The sequence below is a fragment of the Nematolebias whitei genome, chromosome 1, assembly GCF_014905685.2.
Source record: "Nematolebias whitei isolate Nwh7 chromosome 1, NemWhi1, whole genome shotgun sequence".
Classification (NCBI taxonomy): Eukaryota; Metazoa; Chordata; class Actinopteri; order Cyprinodontiformes; family Rivulidae; genus Nematolebias; species Nematolebias whitei.
The window spans coordinates 47,884,859-47,909,815 of record NC_056498.1 but is presented as its reverse complement, the minus strand read 5'-3'; the positions used below and the strand labels follow the sequence as shown (position 1 = coordinate 47,909,815).

General features: G+C 40.6%; 1 protein-coding gene across 1 annotated transcript in view; it reads left to right on the top strand.

The window, feature by feature from the left end:
• The first annotated feature begins 3,192 nt into the window (after positions 1-3,192).
• LOC119423275 (phosphofurin acidic cluster sorting protein 1) overlaps positions 3,193-24,957 on the top strand; it is a 61,262-nt gene continuing 39,497 nt past the window's right edge. The window contains exon 1 of the mRNA XM_037690698.1: positions 3,193-3,342. Within this exon, the coding sequence (XP_037546626.1) occupies positions 3,193-3,342 (150 nt within the window). The remainder of the gene's footprint in view (positions 3,343-24,957) is intronic.

Here is a 24,957-nt window from a genome sequence, read left to right as displayed (position 1 = left end):
ACACACACACACACACCCGCGCTGCCCTCGGGTCAAAATGACCCACAAGGCCTCAGTGTTATGAATTTGGCCTTGGACTTAACAAAATGGCAATCTTTAAAGACATCTAGTGATCCCAGTAATTAAATATAATATGACTTCAGAAATAACACTTTGTCTTATAACCCTCATATTTTTCTTTTGAAATTAACTATTTTTCTCTGCCGTATGCTCTAGAGCTGGGAAATCCCTTTGTATAAAGTTTGGCCTCATTGCAAAGCTTAGACGTTACTTTTTGAACCATATAGCTGGAATTCTTGATGGCGTCACTCTTGACTGATACAAATCAAGTTTTCAGTGCTGAATTCTTGTAAACAAAACTCAGTTCTTGCTGGTCTGGTAATAAAGGAACATGCTTCAACAAACTGCGTATCTGACCCATTAGAACCATTTTAGAACTGCGCCGCTCGGGATGGCTGCAAGTTGGAGTACTGTTACCTTCATTTAAAGATTTTGCTTTTGGAAACTTTAATTCCTCTTTATCTGCATGTAAATCACCTTTTTTTGACGATTGTTTCCTCTGGTATCGGATGCTGTGCAGCTGGAAGGATTTTTATTGAAACTTGTTTACATTTGGACATTTGTTATTATGCGTAACCATAACAACAAGATGGTTTTTTTTTTTGTTTTATTATTGTTTTTTTACAACTGAGAGCAGCTGATTAACACATCAAAAGCTCAAATAATAGCTCAACTGCAGCCTCAAATCTCAAATGAGTTGAAAAGAAGGCGCCATGGATGCATTCCTGTCTACCTGCCGGCTGTGCGCGAGTGTTTGACCACTGATATCCTGGAACTGGCAGGAAACGTGGCTCGTGACAGCAGAAAGACCGAGATCATCCCCTGGCACCTGCAGCCGTCTGTCTGCAGTGATGAGGAGCTCGGTAGGCTGCTGGGAGGTGTGGCCATCACTCCGGGAGGAGTTCTGCCCAGCATTCAGGCGGTCCTTCAGCACAGGGGAACCGAGAGGCCATCCGAGTCAGGGTGGACGGATTGGATAGCATCTGCTGCCATTTTCTTCGCATCCACTGTGGGGCGGACCTTTACAAGAGATCCTTCCTGTCTACAGCCATCAGAATCTATAACATCTCTTAATGAAACAAGTTACAACAACATGATTTAATTTCCCTTTGGGATTAATAAAGTATTATTGGACTGAATTTAATTAACAAGAGAGACCTGTTTTAAACAAAGAGCACAGATGAGGTGCAGACAACAATAGACAATCATATAAAAAGAAAAGTAAATAGAATAAATTATATAAAAACTAAACAAAAAACAGCGACATTATAAAGCGATGTAAAATACTAAAAACAGGAACAGGTTTTTACCATGAATTTAACAGTTGTTTAAAATCCCTTTGGAAAATTTTGAAGCTTTTGAGATAAAAGTGTAAAAAATAATGACAACTCAATATTGAAAAAAATTGCCTGATTTTGCCAGCACACGTCACAAACATGTGGAAAGACCTCACTTAATTTAAATAAAGACAAAACAATTTCTCATTCATTCTATCAATGTAATGACACAAAGGCACTCTGGACAGATGTACAACAACTCATATGACAGAAAACTGGTAAATAATTCATCTTACAGAGAAAGTCTTGGCCAGGATTCTCTTGCAAAAGTGATTTTTAATCTCAGTGGGATTTGCCTGGTGAAATAAAGGTTAAATAAGTAAAATAAAAAAAGACATACTATGCTTCAATGAAAAGGACGTGGATAAAGACTTGATCTACTTCACCCAACTTCTACTTTTACACAAGAAACAGTGGTCAAACTCCAAGCCAAACATAATCCACTGCAGCAAGTAACTTTCCCTATACAGAACCACAATTAAGGGACTTAAAAACAAAAAGGCAATGAAAACCATGTCAATTCTAGAAAAACTTAATGTGAATTTATCTACGAATATAATCTGTAAATATGTTAAGAAATCAGGTCTCTCTTGTAAATGAGTCCTTGAGGCTCATTGGGATTAGCCTGTCTAAATAAATGTTGAATGAAAACTAGATTGTCATGTTCTTTTCAATTCAATTCAGTTCAAAAATACTTTATTAATCCCAAAGGGAAATTAATTGTTGTTGTAGCTCATCATCCTGGTTTCATTAGAGTTGTTCTAGATGCTGATGGTTTGGGGCAGGAAGGATTTCTTGTAGCAGTCCGTCCCACAGCAGGTTTGAAGAAACTGACTGCAGATGCCGATCCGTCCACCCAGACCCTGCAGACCTCTTGTCCTCTTGGGCAGCAGGACTGCCTGAATGCCGGCAGAACTCCTCCCCAAGCAATGGCCATTTCTTGCAGCAGACTGCTGAGCCTCTCGTTGCTGTGGACTTCATTGCAAGTGCCAGGGGACGATCTCGGTCCTCCTGCTGTTTTAAGCTGTGGTCAGGCACTCTAGCACAGCCTCCAGGTAGACGGTAATGCATCCACGGCACCTCCTTTTCAACTCATTTGGGATTTGGTGCTGTAGTTGAGGTCTTATTTGGGCTCTTGAGATGTTAATCAGCAGCTCCCAGTTGTGGAAAACCAACTTGTTGTTATGGTTACACATCATAACAAATGCCCAAATGTAAAAAAGGTTTCAGTAAAAATCCTTCCAGTGGCACAGCCTCTGATACCAGAGGAAGTAATCGTCCGAAAAAAAAAATCCATAAAAATGTGTAATTAAAGTTTTCAAAAGCAAAATCTCAGTATGAATGTAAGAGAGCTACTCCAACCACTTTGAGCGGCGCAATTCTGGAATAATTAAATAATTTTCTATACTTGAACACCATTTCCTTTGTACCTGTTAATATACTCCGGCAGACAAATGTTTGTAATGTTGATGGAAACTTAATAGAGTTAAAAAATAATAAATAAATAACTAAATAAAGACACGACCGGCTCCGTGCTGCCCCCTATCGGCAGGCTCAGGCCGGTGCTTCCCCCTATCGGCAGGCTCAGGCCGGTGCTGCCCTCTATCGGCAGGCTCAGGCTGGTGCTGCCCCCTATCGGCAGGCTCAGGCCCCGCCCCGCCTCGCCTGTCCATAACCCCAGTCGGTGGATTGACGCTGGAAGAGCGGAGGAGCTGGAGCGAGCGGCACAGGGGTCGGCGGCTCCTGCGTTCGTCCGACACTCAACTAGAGCTGCTTCCAGGCGGTAGTGGTAATGATGGCGGCGGCTGTAGAGAGAGGAGGCGTCCGGGCCGCTTTCCTGAACCCGAGCATCGGAGGCAGTGGCGGACCCGCACCGACTATGCCCCCGGTCGGCGGAGCGCCAGCCGGGGCTGTGGTCGTGGGCTCGGGCTCCGCCAGTATGCCCGTACCCATGAACCTCTTTGCAACCTGGGAGATAGACCGATCGTCCCCGAGCTGCGTCCCGAGGTAATATCGTTTGTGTTGGCGTAAACTTCCACTAACCGCATTGTTTGCAAAACACCACATTTAAAAAATAAAAAAAGAAGCGAAGCTATTGACGAACAACGCCCACATTTACAGTTATGAGAAGCCGCGGGAGACGAGCTGCCTCGCATTCCCAAAACATCGCTGGCTTAGCTAACTGCTAGCTAGGTGGCTAACGCTACAAATAACACTGCTCTGTTCTGTGCAAAATACATCTTATTGTTTATTTTAAAAGGACGTGTTGTGCTGTATTGATCGATGTAAAGTGTTAACATTTGGACCCAGTTCTTAGCGTTGTCTTTCAGGCTTTTTTATTATTATTATATTACGGCCGTTATGACGATAAGTAGCTAACAAAAGTTGACAGGAATCGTCAGTTGGAATGGATTCAACTGCTCCTTGTGTACGTTAATTTTTAAAAATTGGTACTTTAAGATGGACTGTGCGTGTTCGATTAAATTCACGGCATGCATGCCACCCAATCCGTCTGTAAATATAGTGGCATGGATTCCTCAGCCAGTCCCTTCATCGTGCTCCATATACACTTCCAGCTGTTTTGTTCTGGACAGTCCAGCCTCTGAGGGTTCAGGTTCAGGTAGAAAACCCATCACAGCAGCAAACCTGTTGTAGCAAATAGTGCACTTTAAATGAGGCGGCGATCCAAATGTTGTTCTGAAATGTGGGTATGCACTCGACGTAAACAAAACGCGTTTATCTGGATTTTTACTTTAAATTTGAAAACAAACACGCACCAACCAATACATGGATATCGTTGGACTTCTCCAAAACAAATGTCTCCTTCGTGGACGTCGCTTCGTCTCTTTCTGAAGGGAAACGAATGCGCACGGTAGTTGGCAGCCATTAGTTATAAGTTACTATAAGTTTTTAAAGCAATAACAACTGTCAAAATATTAGATTTTTCTGTGTTTTTCATATGAAAACAATGATTGTTTAGGGGTAAATAACTCAAACTCGTGAGTTTTGGTGAAAATGGGATCAGGAAATGGTAAATATTCCTTGCCCTCAACAAATACATTTGTATTTCAGAATATCTCGGCACAACTTGTTTCCATATGATCCGACCGAGCTCCAACATTTGCTCCAACACTCTCCCCAAAATCACTCAAGTTGTGTCGACTCGCCCACTCAGCTTTTAGTCGTCGTTTCTGCTCAGAAAAAGTGAGAACTTTACCGTTTCTAGTTCAGCCTGCTGTTCCTGATTCAGTCGTTTGGATTATGTTTACTTCCAGGGATAATTTTACCAACAATGTATCAGAGACTGTCCACAGTGTACTCAACAACGTTCAAATGTAAACAAATGACTCGTTAATTGTTGGCAACAAAATATGACTCCTCTGATTTGGCTCATTACAAACTCTGCTCCATACTTCTGGTGGTGAATGATTCATATTAATATTTATGCATCCATCCATTATCATCCGGTTGTTCTGGACTCGGGTCTCGAGAGCAGCAGCTTGAGCAGGGAGGTCCAGACATCTCTTACCACAGCTTCCAGCTCCTCTGGGACGACTCCCAAGTCGTTCCCAGGCCAATGTCCCCGGGGTCTCCTCCCAGTCGGACATGCCCGAAGCACCTCCCTAGGGAGGCACCCAGGGGGGCATCCTTCCCAGATGCCCGAACAACCTCAATTGGCTCCTCTCAATGTGGAGGAGCAGCGGTTCTACTCTGAGTCTCTCCTGATAGCTGAACTTCTCACCCTGTCTCTAAGGGAGAGTCCATCTACCCTGCAGAGGAAACTCATTTCAACCTCCTGTATCCACGATCTCGTTCTTTCAGTCACTACCCAGAGCTTGTGACCAGAGGTGAGGAACGTAGACTGATGGGTAAACAGAGAGCTTTGTCTGACAGCTCAACTCCCTCTTCACCACAACGGACCGGTACAGAGTCCACAATACTGCAAAAGCTGCTCCAATCCTTCTGCCAATCTCACGCTCCCTTCTTCCCTCACTCGTGAACAAACACCCGAGATACTTGAACTCCTCCACTTGAGGCAGAACCTCGACCTGAAGAGAGCAATCCACATTCTAAAAGAAAACGTACATATTTTGACAGCTAAAATGACTTTAATTAAGGATGCATTAATAATACGAGAACAAATTCTAGCACATTTCTACTTTTTTCCTTTTTATTCTTTTACAGAGCAGAACATTCTCTAGGGATACTCGAATCACAGTAATACTGTTCGAACGAAGGATAACAAGAAGTGTGCACGGCATAATGAATTAAGAGTGAAAGTATAATCAAATAAGAATTTCCCTCTGTCGTTTGTTCTGTTGTGTGGCCCCATTTCAGCCCATTAAGGTTTGGTTGGTGGTTTTCGATCCGTCCAGTTCACTGTCATCATTTTCTTAGCGATCGGTAGAAAGGGTTGGGACGTGGAAACATTAATCAGCTTTGACCTAGATCTGCTTGGGATAGAAGTGGGCCTGGGGGGGGTCTGCTTCTGCACCATCGATGTGCTGCATGATGCGTGCGTTTGCTTGTTGTCGCTTTAGTCCCTGCACGGGCAAGAGGTGGTCAATGTATCTGATATTAATGATTTTTTTGGTTGTTTGATTAATTATTAATATTATTATTAAGAAATGCATATCGAAGGCCCTCGCCTCATGCCACAGTTTCATTTTGAAATCATATATTGATGGGAAATAGTGGAGCCATTTTGCTCCAACCACTGAATTTAAAATGATCTCATGTGAAGTCATACTCGGCGTACGTGCTGTGAATGACTCTCAGCTACTACCTTATCAAACTTTAACTCAAAACCTGTACAACTGATAGAATTATAGCCATTTTACTGTTTTTAAGATTATAACTGCCATATCAAAGTGGGTTGTCTTTAAATGTTAATCACTTGTAGAGCTAGTTATTCATTAACTTCTGAAAGTTTAATTAAAATCCATCCAGTTATGAGATATTTTGTTAACAGACTTTTGGTGGTGAGCCATTAACACCGTCCAGGTTGTTATAACTCTGATGATAAACTCAACCGGTGTTACCGTTCATTTCTGAGATGTCCGTTGTTCCAAATGTGGCCCTCGTTGACATCTCGTCTGGCCCCCAAGATGACGTTTGAAATGTAAAATACTTTTATCACTTTATTTTTTTCAGTGATCTTTGATTATGATGTCAAAAATGCAACAGAGAACGTCAAATGAGACCAGTCAAACTTTAGTTGAGGAACCTGCAACCAAGAAAAGATGTCGGTGTCAAACCTGAGTTCATGTAGATTCTGAAAGTGGCCCTTACTTTGAGAGGCTTTAATTTTGGCCCCCTTTTGTGAGTTTGATTGTTCTAATCCGTCTTTTATTAAACTATGCATGTGTAAAATTAATTTAAGTTAAAAAAGAAGTTTATAAATGATTAATTCCACATCTTGTCTTTGTTTTCTTGGAGAGAGCATTAGAGATGCTTAATGTCCCTCATATTGGTCCCATCATTTTCTCTGTAGTGGATAATGTTTTCTAGATGACTGTGGATGATGATGTATTATTTATGAATCACTCAGTAAAAACTTCTCATCAAGCTAACGCAGATCACAGCTGCATTGTCCCTTAGATCTCTTGCAGAGTAACTTCTACCTTTTCTGCTGCTTGGCTGGTGTGAAAAGTTCTGGTTCTGCCGAGAGGCCGATCTGTTTTGGGGTGGTTTAGCTTCAGCATTCTTTTCGGGGCTGGGTCATTTTACGTGCAGCTGTTCGCTCCACAAGCTTCTGGCAAACGTGGATGTCCAGCTGAGAGTCACGAGTTCAGATTTAAGCTGTTATATTAATTGAGCTTGTGTGAGTTGGCCTTTTTTATTGTAATATGTAACATCGTACAAATCAACTGATGATTAGTCTTGATGAGCTGATTTAAACCTCGCAGAGTTTGAATGAAATCTGGTGCACGCTGGACAATGCGCTGTCAACTTTCAGAGTTCGTTTCTAATTTCTGACCGTTGGTGACTCAAGAGTATGAGGAAAATATTCTAATTCTTTGTTGGAACCTCAGCGAATTCTGTAAACAGGTCTCTCTTGAAAATGAGTTCTCGTGGCTCAATGAGACTTCCTGTATAAATAAAGGGTAAATGAAAAAAAGGACAATTTTTAAAATTCATTTTATAAATATTTATTATCTTTGTGGTTATGAGACCTGGACATTATTGAGGTTCTGCGTCCCAGCATGATTTCTGTCAGAGGAGAGCTGGCATGCAGGTGTCACAATACAGCTCTAGGATTACAGAAACTAAACTGAGATGGGTTTGAGAAGCCAAGAACAACTTTGTGACTATTTGGAGAGAAAATGCGTTAAACATCTTCAAAATTCAAGCACCAAGGCTGCGACCTGCTCAATGAAACTGGGAACGCCCTGTTAATGTTTTGGGATACAGTAGTCCCTCGATTATCGTGGGGGTTACGTTCCACACACCCCCACGATAGGTGAAAAACTGTGAAGTAGGAACTCTATATTTTAGTATTTCTATATATTTTAAGGCTTTATAAACTCCACACTCTTGCAATGTTCTAAACTCTTAAACCGACCAGTACGTCATTTTAACAAGATACGTAGATGTACTGCACAGCAGCTACTGCAAATATTTATATGGCTACTCACCTGCCTTGGTCTGGTTCTGATTGGCTCTCCGCAGCCGTTGAGCACCAGACGCTTTTGTAGAGAGCCGGACCTTCGGATAGCCTGCACAAAACCACACAAGGGTCCAGATCGAGTCCAGTCCGGGTTAGCTCTGCAGAAGACACCGGACCTCCAAACAACGCCTTCCTGCTCGAGAGGCTTCCTGGGCCGGCAAGCAGCACTCAGACTGACCGATGAGGCTGGAAGTAGTTCTGCTCCGATTCCAGGTCGGTTCTGTACGGCTCTCTGCATCCATTGAGCACCAAAGTCACTATGAATAAGGAGCGAACTTGTAGTTCGGTTCGGATCAAAACTTTCCCTCCATTTCAGCAGAAAGCAGCGTCCGGAAGCACTGTTGGCTTCTGGGTAGTGTATTTTTTTGACTGACCTTACAGTGTAGGCTTATTGAAAGAAAACTACAAAATGGCGGCACCTGTCCGACTCAGAAGATTTTTTTCATTAACTTTTTATCCCTTACCGTCCTGATCACGTAATATTAAAGTTGACTATTGTTGAAAAACCACGAAAGTCAAAACTGAAGTAGCGAGGGACTACTGTAATTTGGAGGCTCCCTCATGAAAGCTGCTAGCTAAATCAGCACTCACATCCCAGTGAAATAAGTTCTTTCCTTAACAGACTTGTAGCATCAAGGTAGGAAATTCTGACTCCCAAGATGGAAATATGTTGCTGTTTATTTTCAGCATTTTATTCTGTGACTAAACGTCTAAACTCTTAACAAGCATGACGTTCTGCAAAGTTGAAAATAAGTAATGGTGCACCCATAAGCTCCAAACTAAATCATGCATTAAAATAATTAGTTTGGTGCCTGTTTTTGTTAGCGAGCTCGTTGCATGGTTTGAGCGAACAGACTGGAAGCTTGTCCGGTAACGGGCCGCCCGCTGGAACATTTGGACTTGCACTGTTTTGATTCGAGCACTGCCAGACTGCCACCCTCAGACTTATAAATGCCATGTGGTGTTGGTTTTTGCAGCTTTTCTCTTTTAAGATGATCTTTATTTTTTTCCTTTCTATTTTCAAATGTAAGACAAAACCTACAGAGGAGGCAATGCTGAGCGGAAGAAACAAAATACCTCCCGTACCTGTTTTAATCCCTCTATTAGCTGACGAGCACTTTATTAATGTTGTTGACTCACCAAAGTCTAATAAGATTCATTATTGTTCTCCACATGCAGTTAAACGTAACATATATAGATCAGTTCAGGATTTTTTTTTCACTACGTTTAAACAAATGTTCTTATTGAACCTCAACAGAGAGGATCTGCCTGCTTGTTGAAGTCTTTCAGTAAAGTGGAGAAAAACTGTTCAAGGAACTTGAATATTCGATCTATTTGTGCTCTGTGGTCGGTACAGATGGATATAGAACATATAGATTAAACCGTGGGGGACATTATGATGGAAAAGTGTACTGGTTTTGACAAAGTCACTTTTAAACATGGGGGCGTAGCTTCAAGCCAGTATCGAGCTCATGTCTAGCTGTGAGTTACCACAGTTTGAAGATGGTAGAAGCTCAGCAGCCTGCATGGAAATCAACCTGGGTAAATCTGAGGAAAGGCAGGATTTGTTCAGGAGTAACATGAATGTAGTGGTCAGTATGGTGCTCCGTTTATGCTGCAACAATAATAAATGAGCAGCATGAGGCGAGAGGCTGGCCCTCACCAAGTTCAAAGATCCATAACAGCGTGGGGTCGAGAAGCACGAACTTTATCCTCATCCCTGACTTTGCTCACATTCGTCATTTTGGACCAAAAGTAGTGGTAAATATTGTAACGGGAGTATTACAAGCGTTTAAAAACATCATGGCACTGTTTTGTGAAATCTTGCGCTGATGAGCTTCAGAACATGTGTCCTCGATTTCTTCTGTTCCGAGCGGACCATAATCCTCTCTGCCTGTGCGACTCGCAGAGTTTTATTTTTAAGGGCCGCCGAGAAGGATCTGGTCAGATGTTTAGTTTTTTCTGCGATTCCGCGTGGTTAGTTAAAGTGACGCATGCTGTACGACTCGGCATATGACAGAAATAAACAAAGGCAGGGATGAACTAAAGCAGCGTTGTCTTCTTTGATCAAGGTCAGTCAACAGGAAGTCGGCTGGATGTTTTTAATTCATACAGTTTTTACTGTGCGCTAAAGATTCGGCTGTACAGAAGTCAACTCCAGCATTTTTAGTCTCCCTAAACTTTCAGTTAAAATCTAATTTTCTGTATTCTTTGTAGATTGAACCAACAAATTAGCATTTAGATAAAGGATGTTAGATAACATGTCCTTAAATCACCCTTTAACTTCAATAACAGGCTCATCTCAAGGCATGGATATTGTTTCTCTCAGCAGGGGAGCAGCAGTAATCTGATTTCATAAGAGGACCTGGTAATCTGATGCTGGACACACGGAGACTGTCCGCTTAATCCTCCATTTCCTTTTGGAATCATAAATTAGTCCCTGTCAGCATCTCGAGTGTCCTTCAGGATCGTGACGCAGCACTCCGTCTGGGTCTGCATTCTGTTTGGGAATAAACCATAGGCTTTAAGCCACCATGAAATCTAATGCATATCTCCAGGTGTTTTAATGAAAGTCAATACGGTTTATTTATTTAGCACCAAGTCATCTCAGGGCACTGAACAGAAACGTTCATATCTATATGTCAAAAGTAAGTTGATGACATCATTTATCTGAGGAGCAGACTGCTTCGAGTTCAACTCCATCACAGACGCTCATCTTGAGCATGAAGGCGACAGTGGAAAGGAAAAACTCCCTGATGAGGAAGAAACCTTTAGCAGAACCAGGCTCAGGACAAGTGGCCATCTGCTTTGACCGGCTGGGTTTGACAGAAACAGGAAGTAGGAACAGATGCACAACGGCAGGTCGAGAATCACATGTTAAGATAAAAATAGTATCAAATGAAAACTATTCAATTAAAAAAATTAAGTCAGCGTATCCTCTAGTACCGGTAGTCTCTAAGTATATAGCAGCATAACAAACCAACCCTAACTATAGGATTTATCAAAAAGGAAAGTCTTCAAACTGGACAATGTGTCGGCCTCACGGACAGAAACTGGAAGTTGGTTCCACAAGAGAAGAGCCTGAGAACTGGAAGATCTTCCTCCCATTCTGCTGCTGGAAACTCTAGGAACCACAAGTAAACCTGCAGTCTGAGAGCTAAGTGCTCTGTTAGGAAAATATGGAACAATAAGATCACGAATATAAGATGGAGCTAGGTTGTTGAGGGCTTTGTAGGTTAGAGATAAGATTTTGAATTCTATTCTGGATTTGACAGGGAGCCAGTGGAGAGAAATTAAAACGGGAGACATGATCTCTCCCACTAACTCCCATATTAAACCTGTAACGTGTTGCTCTCAACTTCAGATTGGTTATCTGAATTTTTTTATTACAGAGAAAATGCAGCTCATGTGCTCTCTGGCATACACAATTTTTTATTTTTAATTAAGCGTGTTTAGTTAAATAAATTACTTAAATGTGGTCATCTCTTGTGAATATAAGTGCAAAGTATATTTCCTGCTTGTATAAAGCATAACCATCAGTGATGTTAGAGTAGAGGTAGGTAGTACTAGAGTAGAGTTTAGCCCTTAAATGGTGGAAAACACAAATGAAGGTTCTTTTTGTTAATTTGTGCAATACTGTTTGTCCAAGTAGAGTTACCTTAGCTTCATGTAGAGGAAGCATATTGCAATAAAATTGTTTTTACACTTTTATCATCTTTTTCCCTGCTGAATTCTGGAGAATATCTGTCCTTAAAAAATTGTTGAATTTATCATAACACAACTGTCGTAAGATTTCGATTTCGTAACGACTTGAAAACTTTTGATTTGTGTATAAATTTTCTTTGATGAACACAATGCTAATCACATTAGCTTTTCTATTAGCATCTGCGTTAATAAGGTTCTCGACATGTTGTTGTGCAGTTTTTATTTAAGTGTTTAAGTAAATTTATAGATAATCAAAATGCATCGATAAACATTTTATAAACGCGTCGCAGCCCTATGAGTTGTAATCGAATCACGAGGTGTGTAAAGATTCTCACCCCGACTGTTCGGCATTAAAAAAAAAAGATCTTTCAAGGTTTTTGAGTCTGTTGTGATTAAAATGCAACAAAGCACCAGCCATGCAGCTGTAGAGCTGTCATAATCGCACCATTGTAGCTGGTGATAAGTTGCTATACCAAAATGTTGGGATGGGGTGGCCTTTTTTATGCAACTATTGTGGCGAGTCCGCTAATCTTCTATTATTTCCATATTTCCTCTAAAAATAGTAACCGGTTATTGGAAACTATTACAAAAACATGAATGGAAAATACAGTTTATATTTTTAAAGTATCGTCTCGGTCACAGGGAGGAGACCGCAGTAGAAACAGACATTTGTCAGTTTCACTGAGCTGTTTTCAAACATGTGAGTGAAAAGAAGTCGGCAAAAACTGTGACATGAAATAGTTCATTTGGGCCAAATCGCTTGCTCTGTTTGCAAAGTATTACGCTAAACAGATTTGCTGGTTTTCTTTTTAGCCATGTGCATGGATGCTGTTTTTTTTTAACTGGACCATTCGAGCATGTGCTGCTGATGCTCTGTTTAAATGGTTTGCAGTCTTTACCTGAGCAGGTGCCTGCAGGAGCACGAGATCCGAACCACGTAGAACAGACCGGGCCTTTTCTGCCGGCTGCCAACTTCTTAGTCATCTTTTTACAGAAAACCAGCAAAAACAGACGATTCTCTGCTACTGGCTGATGGGAACTGCTAGTAAAAATGATCTCGTATCGAAAAACATTCCTGTGGGTTCAATAAAGTTTTATCTTATCTTACAATAATGTTAGTTATGTTGACTAACATATTTCATTTTAGCAGCATTGAACTTTTGGATATCTTACTAAAGAAGATAACCGTGTTTATAATATAAATTATTAATATATATTAAAAAAAGAATCCTGAAAGTAATAAGACTGCACATTAGATTAAGAGTTTATGAAACTTTGATGTATTTGATTTTAAGATTTTCATGAATGGTTTCTTCTTTACTAGAGCCAATAAAAATAAACTTTCTTCCTGGCTTTAAATGCATTTCAGAACTGACTGAACCTTTTGCAGCTTCATTATTTTTCATTGTGTTTCTGTATAAAATTAAGTCCGAGCTCAGCGTCATGCGTCGCTCTGCTAACAGCAGACCAATCAACACTTGCACCACCACCCCCCCCCCCCCTTGTCTACTCTCACAGCACGAAATGTGTAAAAATCCTCTTGGTTTCCTTCCCTGCTTTCCTGGAGGAGGAGGAATTTCCTTGGGAAACATTTTGCATTCCTGGCAGCTGGAGAACGGCCTGCGCAGCCGAAGCCAAGCTGTTTCAGTTCTCTCTTCGCTCCCTTGTTGACCAACAACAGACGCTCTGAAAGGAGGCCTGGACTGCTGTGGATCGTCCAAACAAGCCCTTGAAATGTTTTGCTGACTTGGCCTGCGGCTCTACGGTGGACAGCCATGAGCTGAATGATCACGTTGAGCACCTCACAAAGGAAAGAGAGGCCCGTTTCCCCCTGCCTGGACCTCAGAACAGGAGAAGGGCCAGATTCTCATGTGGGCGGACCTCAGGGGGGGTCTGAGCAAGTGAAGAGATCAAACTTGGTGGAGGAGAAGAAACTGTTCTGACAGTTCTGTTCTGAAGGATTCTGGGTCCGACCTGATTTACTCTACAGGGTGTTCCTACTAGTCAACCTTGAAAAGTTTTACAGTTGGCTTTTGGTATGCGTCAGATATTAAAAAGTACAACAACAAAAAAACTGAGTGTGGAAAAACATTTGTTTCTAAAAGTAAAAACCTGATTTTTCTAAAAACAAAAATCTCCAATAGAGTGCTTTTCAGATTTCTTATTTATCAAAAAATAAACCTGAAGTACAGAGAAAAACCTTCAAGCCATTCCTAATTTGATCTTACTTTGCTTCTTAAGTATCTCTTTGGAAGAAAGACGTAAAACTAAATAAATCTCAGAATGTTTGAACAGTTCAACACTCATACAATACTATATGAATTATTGGCCGTGTTTTGCATATTCTTTGCAACTGGTGCGCTTGCATTTTAGGTAAAAACACGTTGTCTGGTTTTGGTATAAAATAAATAATTTAAAAAACTCATGCCATACTGTTAATTTTGCTAGCCGGGACTCTTCATTCTCTTTTGTTTTCACTAGTCAAGCCAAGTCGCAACCAAAGTTATCTCAGGCGTAGATGTCGCAACAATTATATGTGAAGGGGACGCCCCCCCCCAACACACACACACACACACACACACACACGCATTTAGAAAATATTCATTCGGACCCTCCCACATTTACCATGAAATATTAGTTCACCCAGCGCTGTTTCCATTTCTTTGTGAATGAATCCATTCCACTTGATTAGAAAGAGACTCCGGGTTCTCCTGGTTACCTACAACAACTCTCCACACTGGATGCAGTGTTTCCCCTCGGTCATCTGCCTTGGCAGGATGCTCGGGTGGAGGAGGGCGAGACACAGACTTACCGGTATATACGCATTACACAAATATGTCTATGGGGAGACACCGCTGTGTTGTGCACTAGCTTAGCGCCAGCAGTTTTCAACTGGGCGAGGGGTTGGAATGCTTGAGAGAAGTGGAGGGTGCTCTATTCACACAAGGAGAGCTGTTGGTCAGGCTACTTTGCTGTGCTCTCTAAAATAGTTATTGAATCAAGTGTTTTCAAATGTAGGTAAATGTAGATGTTTAACAATCTGTTAAAATACACCAGAATGCATGAAGTGGCATCTGCTTTGTTTAAAATTTTCTGGGGGAGAACTCCCAGACCCCCCTCCCCGTGTGTGCCCCCCACATTACAAATGCGTCTGACACCAATGGTCTCAGGTCTCATTGTACAAAAACATTCACATACATTATAAAAGCCAGTTGGTAAAAGGAAATCTAGAAAAGTGGAATTTCAAAATGAGCAACAGTAGTACTACACTGTTCTTCTGGATCTACCATACATCTAGTCTGATTTAGGACTAAATTGGATGATTTGTTACTTTTTACCTATTTCTAGACATTGTTTGTGTATTTGCATCGTTAGTGCATAGATGGAGACGTTTCAGTTTTTAGCCGGCCAACTCTGAAAACGCCCTGAGCTGAAAGCCGTCCCCACTTTGTCTAATCACAGATTAAGTACTCTAAACTGTCTGGAGTCCCACTTCCATCCATGTAGCTTTGGTCTTTAGAGTTTTGCCACCCCGTCATGTGTGTAAAAACCCAGGGATTTTAAATGCTTCACAAACGCAAATGAAATCTGCATCTGGATTGATGTGAAACTGAACGGGTGCATTTACGTTATTTGACAAACAGCTGGATTTAAAACGCCGTTTGATGTTGGAGCAGAAGTCCAGCCGTTGAACGTTTTGACCAAGTTTTGCAACAGAAAGATGATGCAGAGAAAAGTAAAGCTGTGTTTGTAGTCTCTGGAGGAGCTGGAACTCGTGTAAATCTAGTCCATTAGTCATTTCGATGCATCGAGCCTGGGGGGGGGGTGACCTGAAACACAGTCGGCAAGCACGTTCAGGCTGTGAAAGATTTCTCTAAGGGTCGTATCTCACTGGACTGCAGCTGTTGGAGACTAGCTGGCAACTCAGAATGACAAGCAAATACATTTTTATCCTGCATTCCCACTGAATTGTGTTTGTAACCAGCGAGCTGTGATGCAGCAAACTTTTAAAAAATTACAGCCTTTTTTGTGTGCATTTGCAGAAACTATATTTTAGGTTGTTCACTTTAGTTTGTTCACGTGATGGTTTTATTAGGGACTGTTAGGACTATTATTATCCACTTAAACCGTCTTGCTCTTGTACCAGCTTTAATGCGACCCAAACCACAATGTGTCCCCCCCCCCCCCCCCCACGCTCCATCAAAACGACTGGCTCGGCACCGTGATGTGTGCTATTACTTTTATTGGCGATTTGAGTTACCATGGCGACATGATTTAGATAACAGATAACAGCCTCTCACTGCCACAGGGAGGTCATTTGACCTTGAGGGAAAAGGTCAAAACACTGAATGAGTTTTAGAGACATTTTGAATCAAGATGGCTGCCACAGCTACCTCAGGAAACTCTAAATAACTCAGTCATTCTTTGAGATATTGACCTGAAATCTGGCATGGTGGTAGCTTAGAGCGAGTTGTTTTACATTCCTAATGCAAATAAAAAAATTCAAGATGGCCACCTTAGCTAAAAAAGATTGAAATCTAAAAATTCAAGATGGACACCAAAGCTAATTTCAAATGGATATAACTCTGAGGTTTTCAGAGCTGTTTAGCTGACGTTTGGTGAACTGGTGGATGAGAACTATCCCTAATAGACTCTGATTGCAAATCATTGATTTTTATTTTTGTTTTGCCATGTTGAGCTGAAATTTGGTATGGTGGTAGCTGAGGGCGAACCCCAACACACAGTTCTGTCGAATCAGAATTTTTAAATGGCCGCAACGTGGCAGTCCCCGTCAAAGTTTCTCCAGGAACTTTCTAGTTAACCAGAGTAAACTTCCAATATGGAAACGAGCAGATTTTGACCTGGTTTTGAAACGTTTGGCATAATTTTAGACCCGAGGTATTCAAAGCTGTTAAACATATAGTGGTATGCATACATTCAGAGAAGTATTCAAGCATTAAAAACTCAAATGTGATCTAAAGTAAGTTTGTTGATGGCACTGATTTATTTTTCATCTTCATCATTTTCTGTATTTTGTTGTTTTGATGTATTTTTTCTTTTTTGTCTTTTCCCCCTTCCTCTTCTTTTAACACTGTACTTTACTGTTCATAGCCCCACAAAAACAAAATGCACAGGCATGACTTATTACCTTTCTGGCAAAAACCTAGGTGGGGGGGTGGAGCGCTACGTTACCAATGCTAGGTTGAAGTCACTTATGCTGTGACTACGATCTCCGCTCCCAGAAGTAGCAGAACTTTCAGCAGGGGCTTCACTTACACCTTGTTTATATTTCCCCTCGCTGTTCATTGTATTTCCAACATGTCTGCTCTATAACGAGCTCAGACACACGAGTGCATGGAGAGAGAGACTTGAAGGGCAGATTTAATCTGTTTGATGCTCTGCTGAGGCTCCATATGTCGGCATAAAATATGTATACTCGATCTCAAATGATCCTTAAGCTGAAATGTCAAACCGTTTCAAATTAGAGTAAAGACGTTTTATTTTTAGGCTTTTGTGAGAATGTTTTGTCCGCCTTAAAGTAAACATTATTCAAAATATTTTTTATATTGGGTCTGTTTTTAAAAAAAAAATCTATTTCCAAAAATGGTAGATGCTGAAAGTAGGCCAACTTCATCCAAAAGCCCAACGTTCCCAGCCTCTCCTGCAGCCTCCGATTGGGTCTCCTCTGACGCGCCAGGGGCTGCAGATGTTCAGATGAGCGTTCCCAGGGGTCAACGCAGAAGTCTTTTCACAATTCATCTCATTCATCATGTCTTTTTAAAACGAGTCAGCTCTGTTCTTCAAAGACGCTTACATAAGCTTTGTAAGCTGTAAACTGCAGCACTTCCGTTTAATTTTGTGCCTTTTTGCACGTTTTCCCCTTTCTCATTGTGCAGAGTCTCAACAGTTAATCACTCGGAACAATATTGAGCAGTTAAATTATGTTCTTAATTATTTATTGATTTCTGGATACAGCAGAGCTGCTACACATTTAATAAAGAGAGAAACTTCAAGTAGGGACATTGCATTTTCTAAACGATGAACGGCTGCTGAAATTTGAACTTGAGTTGTTGAAGCCAAACATATCAGAAAACTAGCTAAAAGCTGATTAAAGACAAGTAAAAGCTAAACATAGCTAAAGACCATGTAATTGTAAAAGTAGAAAAGATCTGGCTTAATTCTTAAAGTATCAGTTTTTTAGCTAAAGGTATCGATGACTAAATGCTAAAAGTAGCAAACGAGCAAAGTAAAAGTAAAAACAATATATATTTGGCTAGCAAAAGGTTAGCTAAAAGCTAAAGGTAGCCAATCAGCTTAAGGAGACTGCAAGCCTCAGATTTTGTAGCAAAGCACAATTTAAAAGCTTAAAGAAGCAAAAGGCTAGCTAAACGTACCAAAAGAGTAGCTAAAATTCAAATGTAGCAAAAGACTAGCTAAAAGGTGCTATAACCTCGTGTAGCAAAGCAATAGGATTTTAGCCTCTACGAGACAGTTTTAGTAGCGGAAACTACTTAAAAGCTGTAATAGCAAACAGAAAAACTAAAGTGTGAATGCTGAATCAGCACTACTTTTTAAATAAATGTATCGTTTAAAAATATTTACATTGTATGAATGGGTTGGAATGCGTTGGACTTCAGGCGGCTGTTTGGTGCCGTCTATCATTGTTGGACTTTAAACCTTAGTCATAACATTGTCAGAATTATTTTTTTTCATTTACTGGATTTCCCTTTTATCTGCAGCCTCACTGTGACTTCACTGGAACCAGTAAGCAAAAATTAGAAGGTCGACCCTTTTGAAAGCATAAACTGTAGTCAAGGTTACAACAGCTAAACCAATAATTTAGCAATTTTCTTAATTCCAGAGGGATTTTATCTGTCTTTTCATTTTATGTCGGCTAATGTGGGGGCTGATCTTGTGTTGTCTATCCACCACAAACACTGGGCTGCTGACTGCACCAGTTTATGCCCGCTGGAGACAAAAGACCTGCTAACTGCTGCAGTAACAGCAACAAAAGATGGCAGCCATGTTCCTAAAGATTATTGGCAAATCTGAGATGTGGATGCAGCATTCAGGTTGTAATTTCCACAGAACATCATCTAAAATGTGGAATTAGAAGCTAATATAAATTATGTGGACATTTGTGTATTTGAAGCATTCGTTTACAGAGTGGAGAAGGTTTGAAGTTTGCTGACTCGAGTCGTTTTTTCCAGGTTTGGTTTACATGAATTTGAGTTAAAGGAAGCTCTTTAGTACAACGTGTTCTTAACCCGAGACTAAAATCAATTATTAGTTTGTGCAATTCCTGTTTTCTTCACAATATTTCTCGGTAGAACGTTCACACCTGACCACCTGGGATTGACGCTTCATTTTGAATAATCTTTTCTGAATTAGTGTTCAGCTGAAAGCTCTGGCTTGAATCAAATGGAAATTTAATCTGCCACTGAGCTGTAATATTCATGTAAAGTTACATAAAAAATGGTGTTAATCCCAGCAACAGTCGGATTTTACAGGAGCTCAGCTCATGACTGCAGGCTTCTCTAATACCATATTACAGAGTATTACAGCTGGTACTCCTAGATTCACAAAAACACTTATTTCACTCCCACCTTTAACTTGGTTTTTCATAATGAACCTTTTTGGTTGATGGTTTCAGCTTCTCCAACGTTTTCCCCGTTGCAGTTCTCACTCAGCAGCTGTACCTTGTTCACAGAAGGTGTTGAATGTTGGATACTAAGCTCAGCAAGACAGATGTTTTGCAGCTGCATCTATAACACCAGTTAAAATGTACGAGTCCTTCAAGCCCCCGTTAAAAACCGCCGGTCTCACTGCGCACCACGTCCTTTTCGGTGCAGCACCTGCGCACCCGTGAGGTTTACATGGCAGGTATGCAAACGATGGTTTCCAAGAACCAAACGGCGAAAGGCTCAGAAAAACGTGCGCGTGTGGATATTTATTTATTGGTTTGGTTTTTTTTGCATCCCCCTCAACAAACGAATCAAAAGACGAGGAAGTCACAGCTCGGCTGAGAACGCCTCAAGCATTCAGATAAAAAAAAGCAATAACACAGCACATGTGAATTATATTAAAAGATGAGTTCAATATGTTTCATATGAGGTTTAATATTTAACACAATTTAAATTACACTATACAGATTCAGTGTCTATATTTCTTGCCTTGGCAGGGTGCTTGTCGTTGATACATATGATGAATGTGTAATGTTTCTGCTTAAGAGGGAGAAGTTGTCGATCTCGGGAAGTTAGCAACGTGCTAACATGTAAAACTCATAATGGAAATGCTGCGCGTCTCTCCAAACCCATCCGACACCTTTCAGCTCTAATCCTATAAACATTAGCCTCATGATTCTTTGACAACATATGTTTTTATTATAGCAGTCATGTTTAATTCACACTTTAACTTAATACTCACACAGATCTGCCCTCCATTTATTTATCTTTTTTTTGTTTACCCCATTTTTCCCTAGTGTGACCATGAGAAGATTTTATTTAGGGAATTAAAGTCCGGCCAGCGTATGACCATCTGGCACGCATGACCTGATAATTGTGCTCTAAAATAAAATGGCTTCTGCATGCAAGCACAAGTGCAGGCTAAGCTCCTCCAGCACATGCCACTGTGTAAACGTATTAAAACCGCTTCGGTCTGTTGGACTGGGCTTCATAAACTGATGATGTCGATTGGACTCAATTAATTTAGCTGCTTCCCAATGAGAAGCCGTTATTCTACTTCCCTCTGCTCCGACACTGCAGGCACATGCAGTTTGTGCTGCTTTCACAACAAAAACAGTTTTATTGGATAAAAACAGTATTTTTCAGTGATGTTTTAGATATTAGAGCGTTGAGCTTTAATAGTGGGAGCGCTGAGTCGACCTTCAACCTGTTGTTTTTCCATTTATTGTTACTTCCTTATGGTTTTTGGACTAAATACTTTGGGATAATTTCAGCTGTTTCGGACGTTCAGGTATTAAAAGGTTCAAATTAAAATGTTTTGCTTATTCAGGACGGCTGTGGCTTTTAGTATTTGTAACTTTTTATACCCTTTTTTTAATCATTATTCACAACCTTTTTCTCATAGAAATAGATGGAAATTAAAAAAAGTTTTGTGCTTTTTACTTTAGCATCATTAGCTTGCAGTTACTGTTCTGCTGGTTTTAGCTTTTAACTTCTGTTTTGCTTTTTTTCAGCTTCTATTTTTATATTTAAACTGCTTTTATTGAATTTTTTTTTTTTTTTTTTGCAATTTATAAAAATAACCAAAATAAAATAAAACAATCCCAGCCAACACCCACCTGTGTCAAACTCATTTTAGCTTTTAGCTACTCTTTTGCTAGTTTTAGCATTTAACTATTGTTACGCTGGTTATTATTTTTTAGCTACTGTTGTGCTGGTTTAAATTTTTAGCTACTGTGCTGCTAGTTTTAGCTTTTAACTTCCATTTATCTGGTAGCTTGTTTTAGCTTCGTTTTAGCTTTTGTTTTTGGTAATTTTAGTTTAGTTTCGGCTGTTTTACCTTTAATACTACAGTTCCAGCTTCACAGTTTTTCAATTCACAGAAATCTAGTGTAGAAATTGTTCTTTGTATTCTGGTTGAAGTGGTGTAAATAAATTGTCAACAAGCTGCTGTTTTGCTGCCTGAGCAGGTTGTTTTTCATTCTTTCCTCCACCTTCGACTCGTCCGTCCGTTTGCTGTAAGTTAATGAAATATTCAAAAGAAACGGCTTCCACAGCAGCTTTATTTGAGTTCAGTTATGCATCGAGACAGAACACATTATTGTTGTTGTAAAATGAAGGGCTTTGGTTCTCCTCAGAAAGCAGCTCGGCTGCAGAGTGGATCTGTGGGCGCTGGTACCACACTGTTAAACAGCCATGCAGAGTATTATGTTCAGGCAGGCTTTATTAAAAGACTAACACATTCACATCAGTGGTTTGTTGATTGAAAGCAGTAAAAGCATTGCCTGAATTATTTATTTATTTAGTTAAAACTTGGACACCCCCCCCCAGCACATACCAAACACAGAGCTTCTTTTCATCCAGCTCTCTTGTTACATCACTCGTCCTCCATTCAAGCATTTCCCCGCGCTTTGTGCCCGTGACAAATGCTGCTCAGTGATCCGAAGGCACGAAACTGGCAAAACATCAACTAGAATGCTGACTAGGGGAAAAAAGAGTTGCAAAAGTACGGTACGTTTCTCTTTCAGAAGAGTTGTTTGTCTCTCGTTCCCTGCAGTATGCTTTTGTCGTCTTCTACATTGAGTCCTGTTTGTGATTACCGGTACTCAATAAAGTTTTTTCTATTCAAATAGCACCAATTTATCAGTTCTGACGTTTCAATCTTTCTATTGAGACTAAATTACATTCAAGAAGTTGCCAGGCTGTTGACAGCTGCTTTGTTGGAGCTCCAAAGGCCGTTTTTTTTTTTTTTTTTTTCTTTTAGCCTTAAATTTTCACCGTGGCCTCTCTAGCCGCCGTCTCTTCGTGTGTCTTTAGTTGAGCGTTTGCGTCTCAGGTTATTTGAGATGCTACTATCACAGGAATATCCAGAGATGGCATAGTGATCCTGACATGGCGCGCTCTCAAATGTCAGTACGTCTTTGGGAGATGTCGATGGAATCAAAACTAGTTCAGACACAGAGTCGTTGATCATCTGCAAATTAAAAAAAGAAACGTATATGCCGCACTTCCCAACTTTTATAACCTTAATCTTCTAAGTTGTTAGTCATCAGTCTTTTTCAGTTTGGGGTATATGTTGAAATACTTTGCCACGCCAGAGGAATAGGAAAAGTGTGTCCTGTCGCGTAAGAAGTGTCGACGCAGATGAAAGACGACTCGAAACTAAGAGCAGCAAGAGACTGAATCTTGGTGAATGGCCAGGAGTCCTCTACAACAGAACGGCTAAGGCCCAGGGTGTGTGAAAGAAATCCAGCTGTGTTGGGGAGAGGAAGGTCAGCAGGGGAATGGACTTCTGGCTCAACTTCCCTCTCCGTTCCTACCTTCAGCTCCACCTCCCACACTTAATTAGGTTTCCTCTAATGTTCCAGGGTCATTTAATATATTTGAGCCAAGTTTATTCAGCGTGCAGTGGAAAGGAGATGAGTTCAGCTGAGACATGGCACGATGCGAGCTTATATGCAAGGCAGAGAGTCTAAAGAAATGGACTTGTGTGTTTTACTTGCTCCACATGTTTGCTAGTCTTTGTTTTCTAAGAGAAACTTGTAGAGCTGCCGAGATAAGATAATGCGACACTCACTTAGCTCACAATCACAGGAGTCTTATCTCAAATCAAATATTTGACAGCAGCACTTTGGTTATCGTGCCTGAGATAAGTAGTTGTGTTTGTTTAGCGCAGATTATTGTGCGATGGCTGTAGTCGCGCTGTCAGTTATTACACATTAACCTGAACAGGAGCTGTCCGCTCCCGTTAAAAGATGTTTGATCGTGATGATTGGTTTATGGTTTAAACCAAACACTGTAGAGGCAAAGTTTTGCTTTTAGGTACACGTTTCTATTCTACCTTACGCAACTTTAATAACAGTGAAGTGGAAGTTGTTGCGACTCTGTATCTGTCTGGTGTTTGCAACTTTTTAAACCTTTTAAAACATTTGCAGATTTTTTTTTTTTCCCCTTCAAATAAATAAATAAATAACGTGTTCAAAAATTGTATGCTCTTTTACTTCAGCGTACTTGCGTCACTGTTAGCTTTTAGCTACTGTTTTCCCGTTAGCTTTAGCTTCTGTTTTTGCAAACTTCAGCTTTTAGGTACTTTTTTGCTGGGTTTAGCTTCTGTTTTGTTAATTTTAGCTTTTAGCTGCTATTGTTGGTTTTAGCCTGCTCACCTAAATTCCATACTTTTAGATATTTCTACATGTGGCTCAAATTATACTCATTAACACACTAGTGTTACTGTGAATTTTAATGCCGAGAAGCCTTAAATGTTCCTTTTTTATTAATATTTTTTTTACATTTGTACTGCATGGTCAGTTTGATGTAGGTTCATTTTGACTTTAGTGAGGTCAAAATCAGCAAAGGACCCAAGATTTTTAAATTCCCATTGCGATAGATAAATTAAATCTGTAGTAAACCCAGTCAGAAGAACTTGCAAAGAGCCTATTTTGGCTTCGCGTGCAGAAACAGCTAAACTGACCGAGGGATTCCCTGTGAGTTATCAACTGAGACAGACAGAAAGTGTGTTTCTTATCTTTGCTCTCCACTTCCTGTTTATAGAAGTATTGAACTTGAGCTGCTGTTTGGATGCTACACCCACCCAGCCGACCACTAACACGCTTCAGCTTCAGTCCAGTTTGGAGTAGAGCTGCTCCGTGATCGCACACCACCATACTCTGAGATTAACGAGTCATAATACGGGATTAAAGCAAGCCCCTTTTTGTTCTTATCTGAAACACCATGCATCATTTCTAGTGGCCCTTTTTAAAACTAATTATTCTTAAATTGGTGTTTGTTAGCAACTTTAGCTCGATAATGAGTCTTGTTTTTTTTTTTATATAAACACCTGGTCTGTTGCTGAAATTAGTATTTGAGCTGCAAAACAAGCTGGCACAGAGACAGAGCGGCACCGGGCCAGAGCAGATGGCCGTGAGTCTCACTTACAACAAAACACCACGGCAGACAGAACTGGAGATAATGCTTCTGTCTAGCAATAATAAAATAAACAACCTGGGACATGACACGACCCCTTTCAGCTCCAGCCGCCATTTTACTTTCATGTGATTTAGGATCAGTGTTCGAGGAGAACTCGGTGATGTTTACACCTACAGCTCGTCTTTTTTTATCGCCCTCTCTCCAGAGAGCTGTGGCTGACTGATCAGGTGACCAGTTCATGCACCATCTGTTTGATTTGATATTTAATTATTCAAAACTCAAAAATATTTACAGTTCACGGTTTGATTCTTGTAAAATACCACAGGGAGTTCCAAGCAAGAAGCCACGTTGGATCTAAAATGTAGCTCTGTGTTTACTTTCAGTTTTTACGGTTCAGCCGTCACACGCTGCCGTTGTGGACGTTTCTGCAAGATTTTTCCACTTCAGCAAATTCTGCTACATTAGCTGTTGATGCATCAAAACGTTCAGCTCATTCAGGAGATTGGTGCTATGACTCATTTTGAAGAGAAACCTGTTTTAGACGGACAACATAAAGATACAGATGGCAACATAC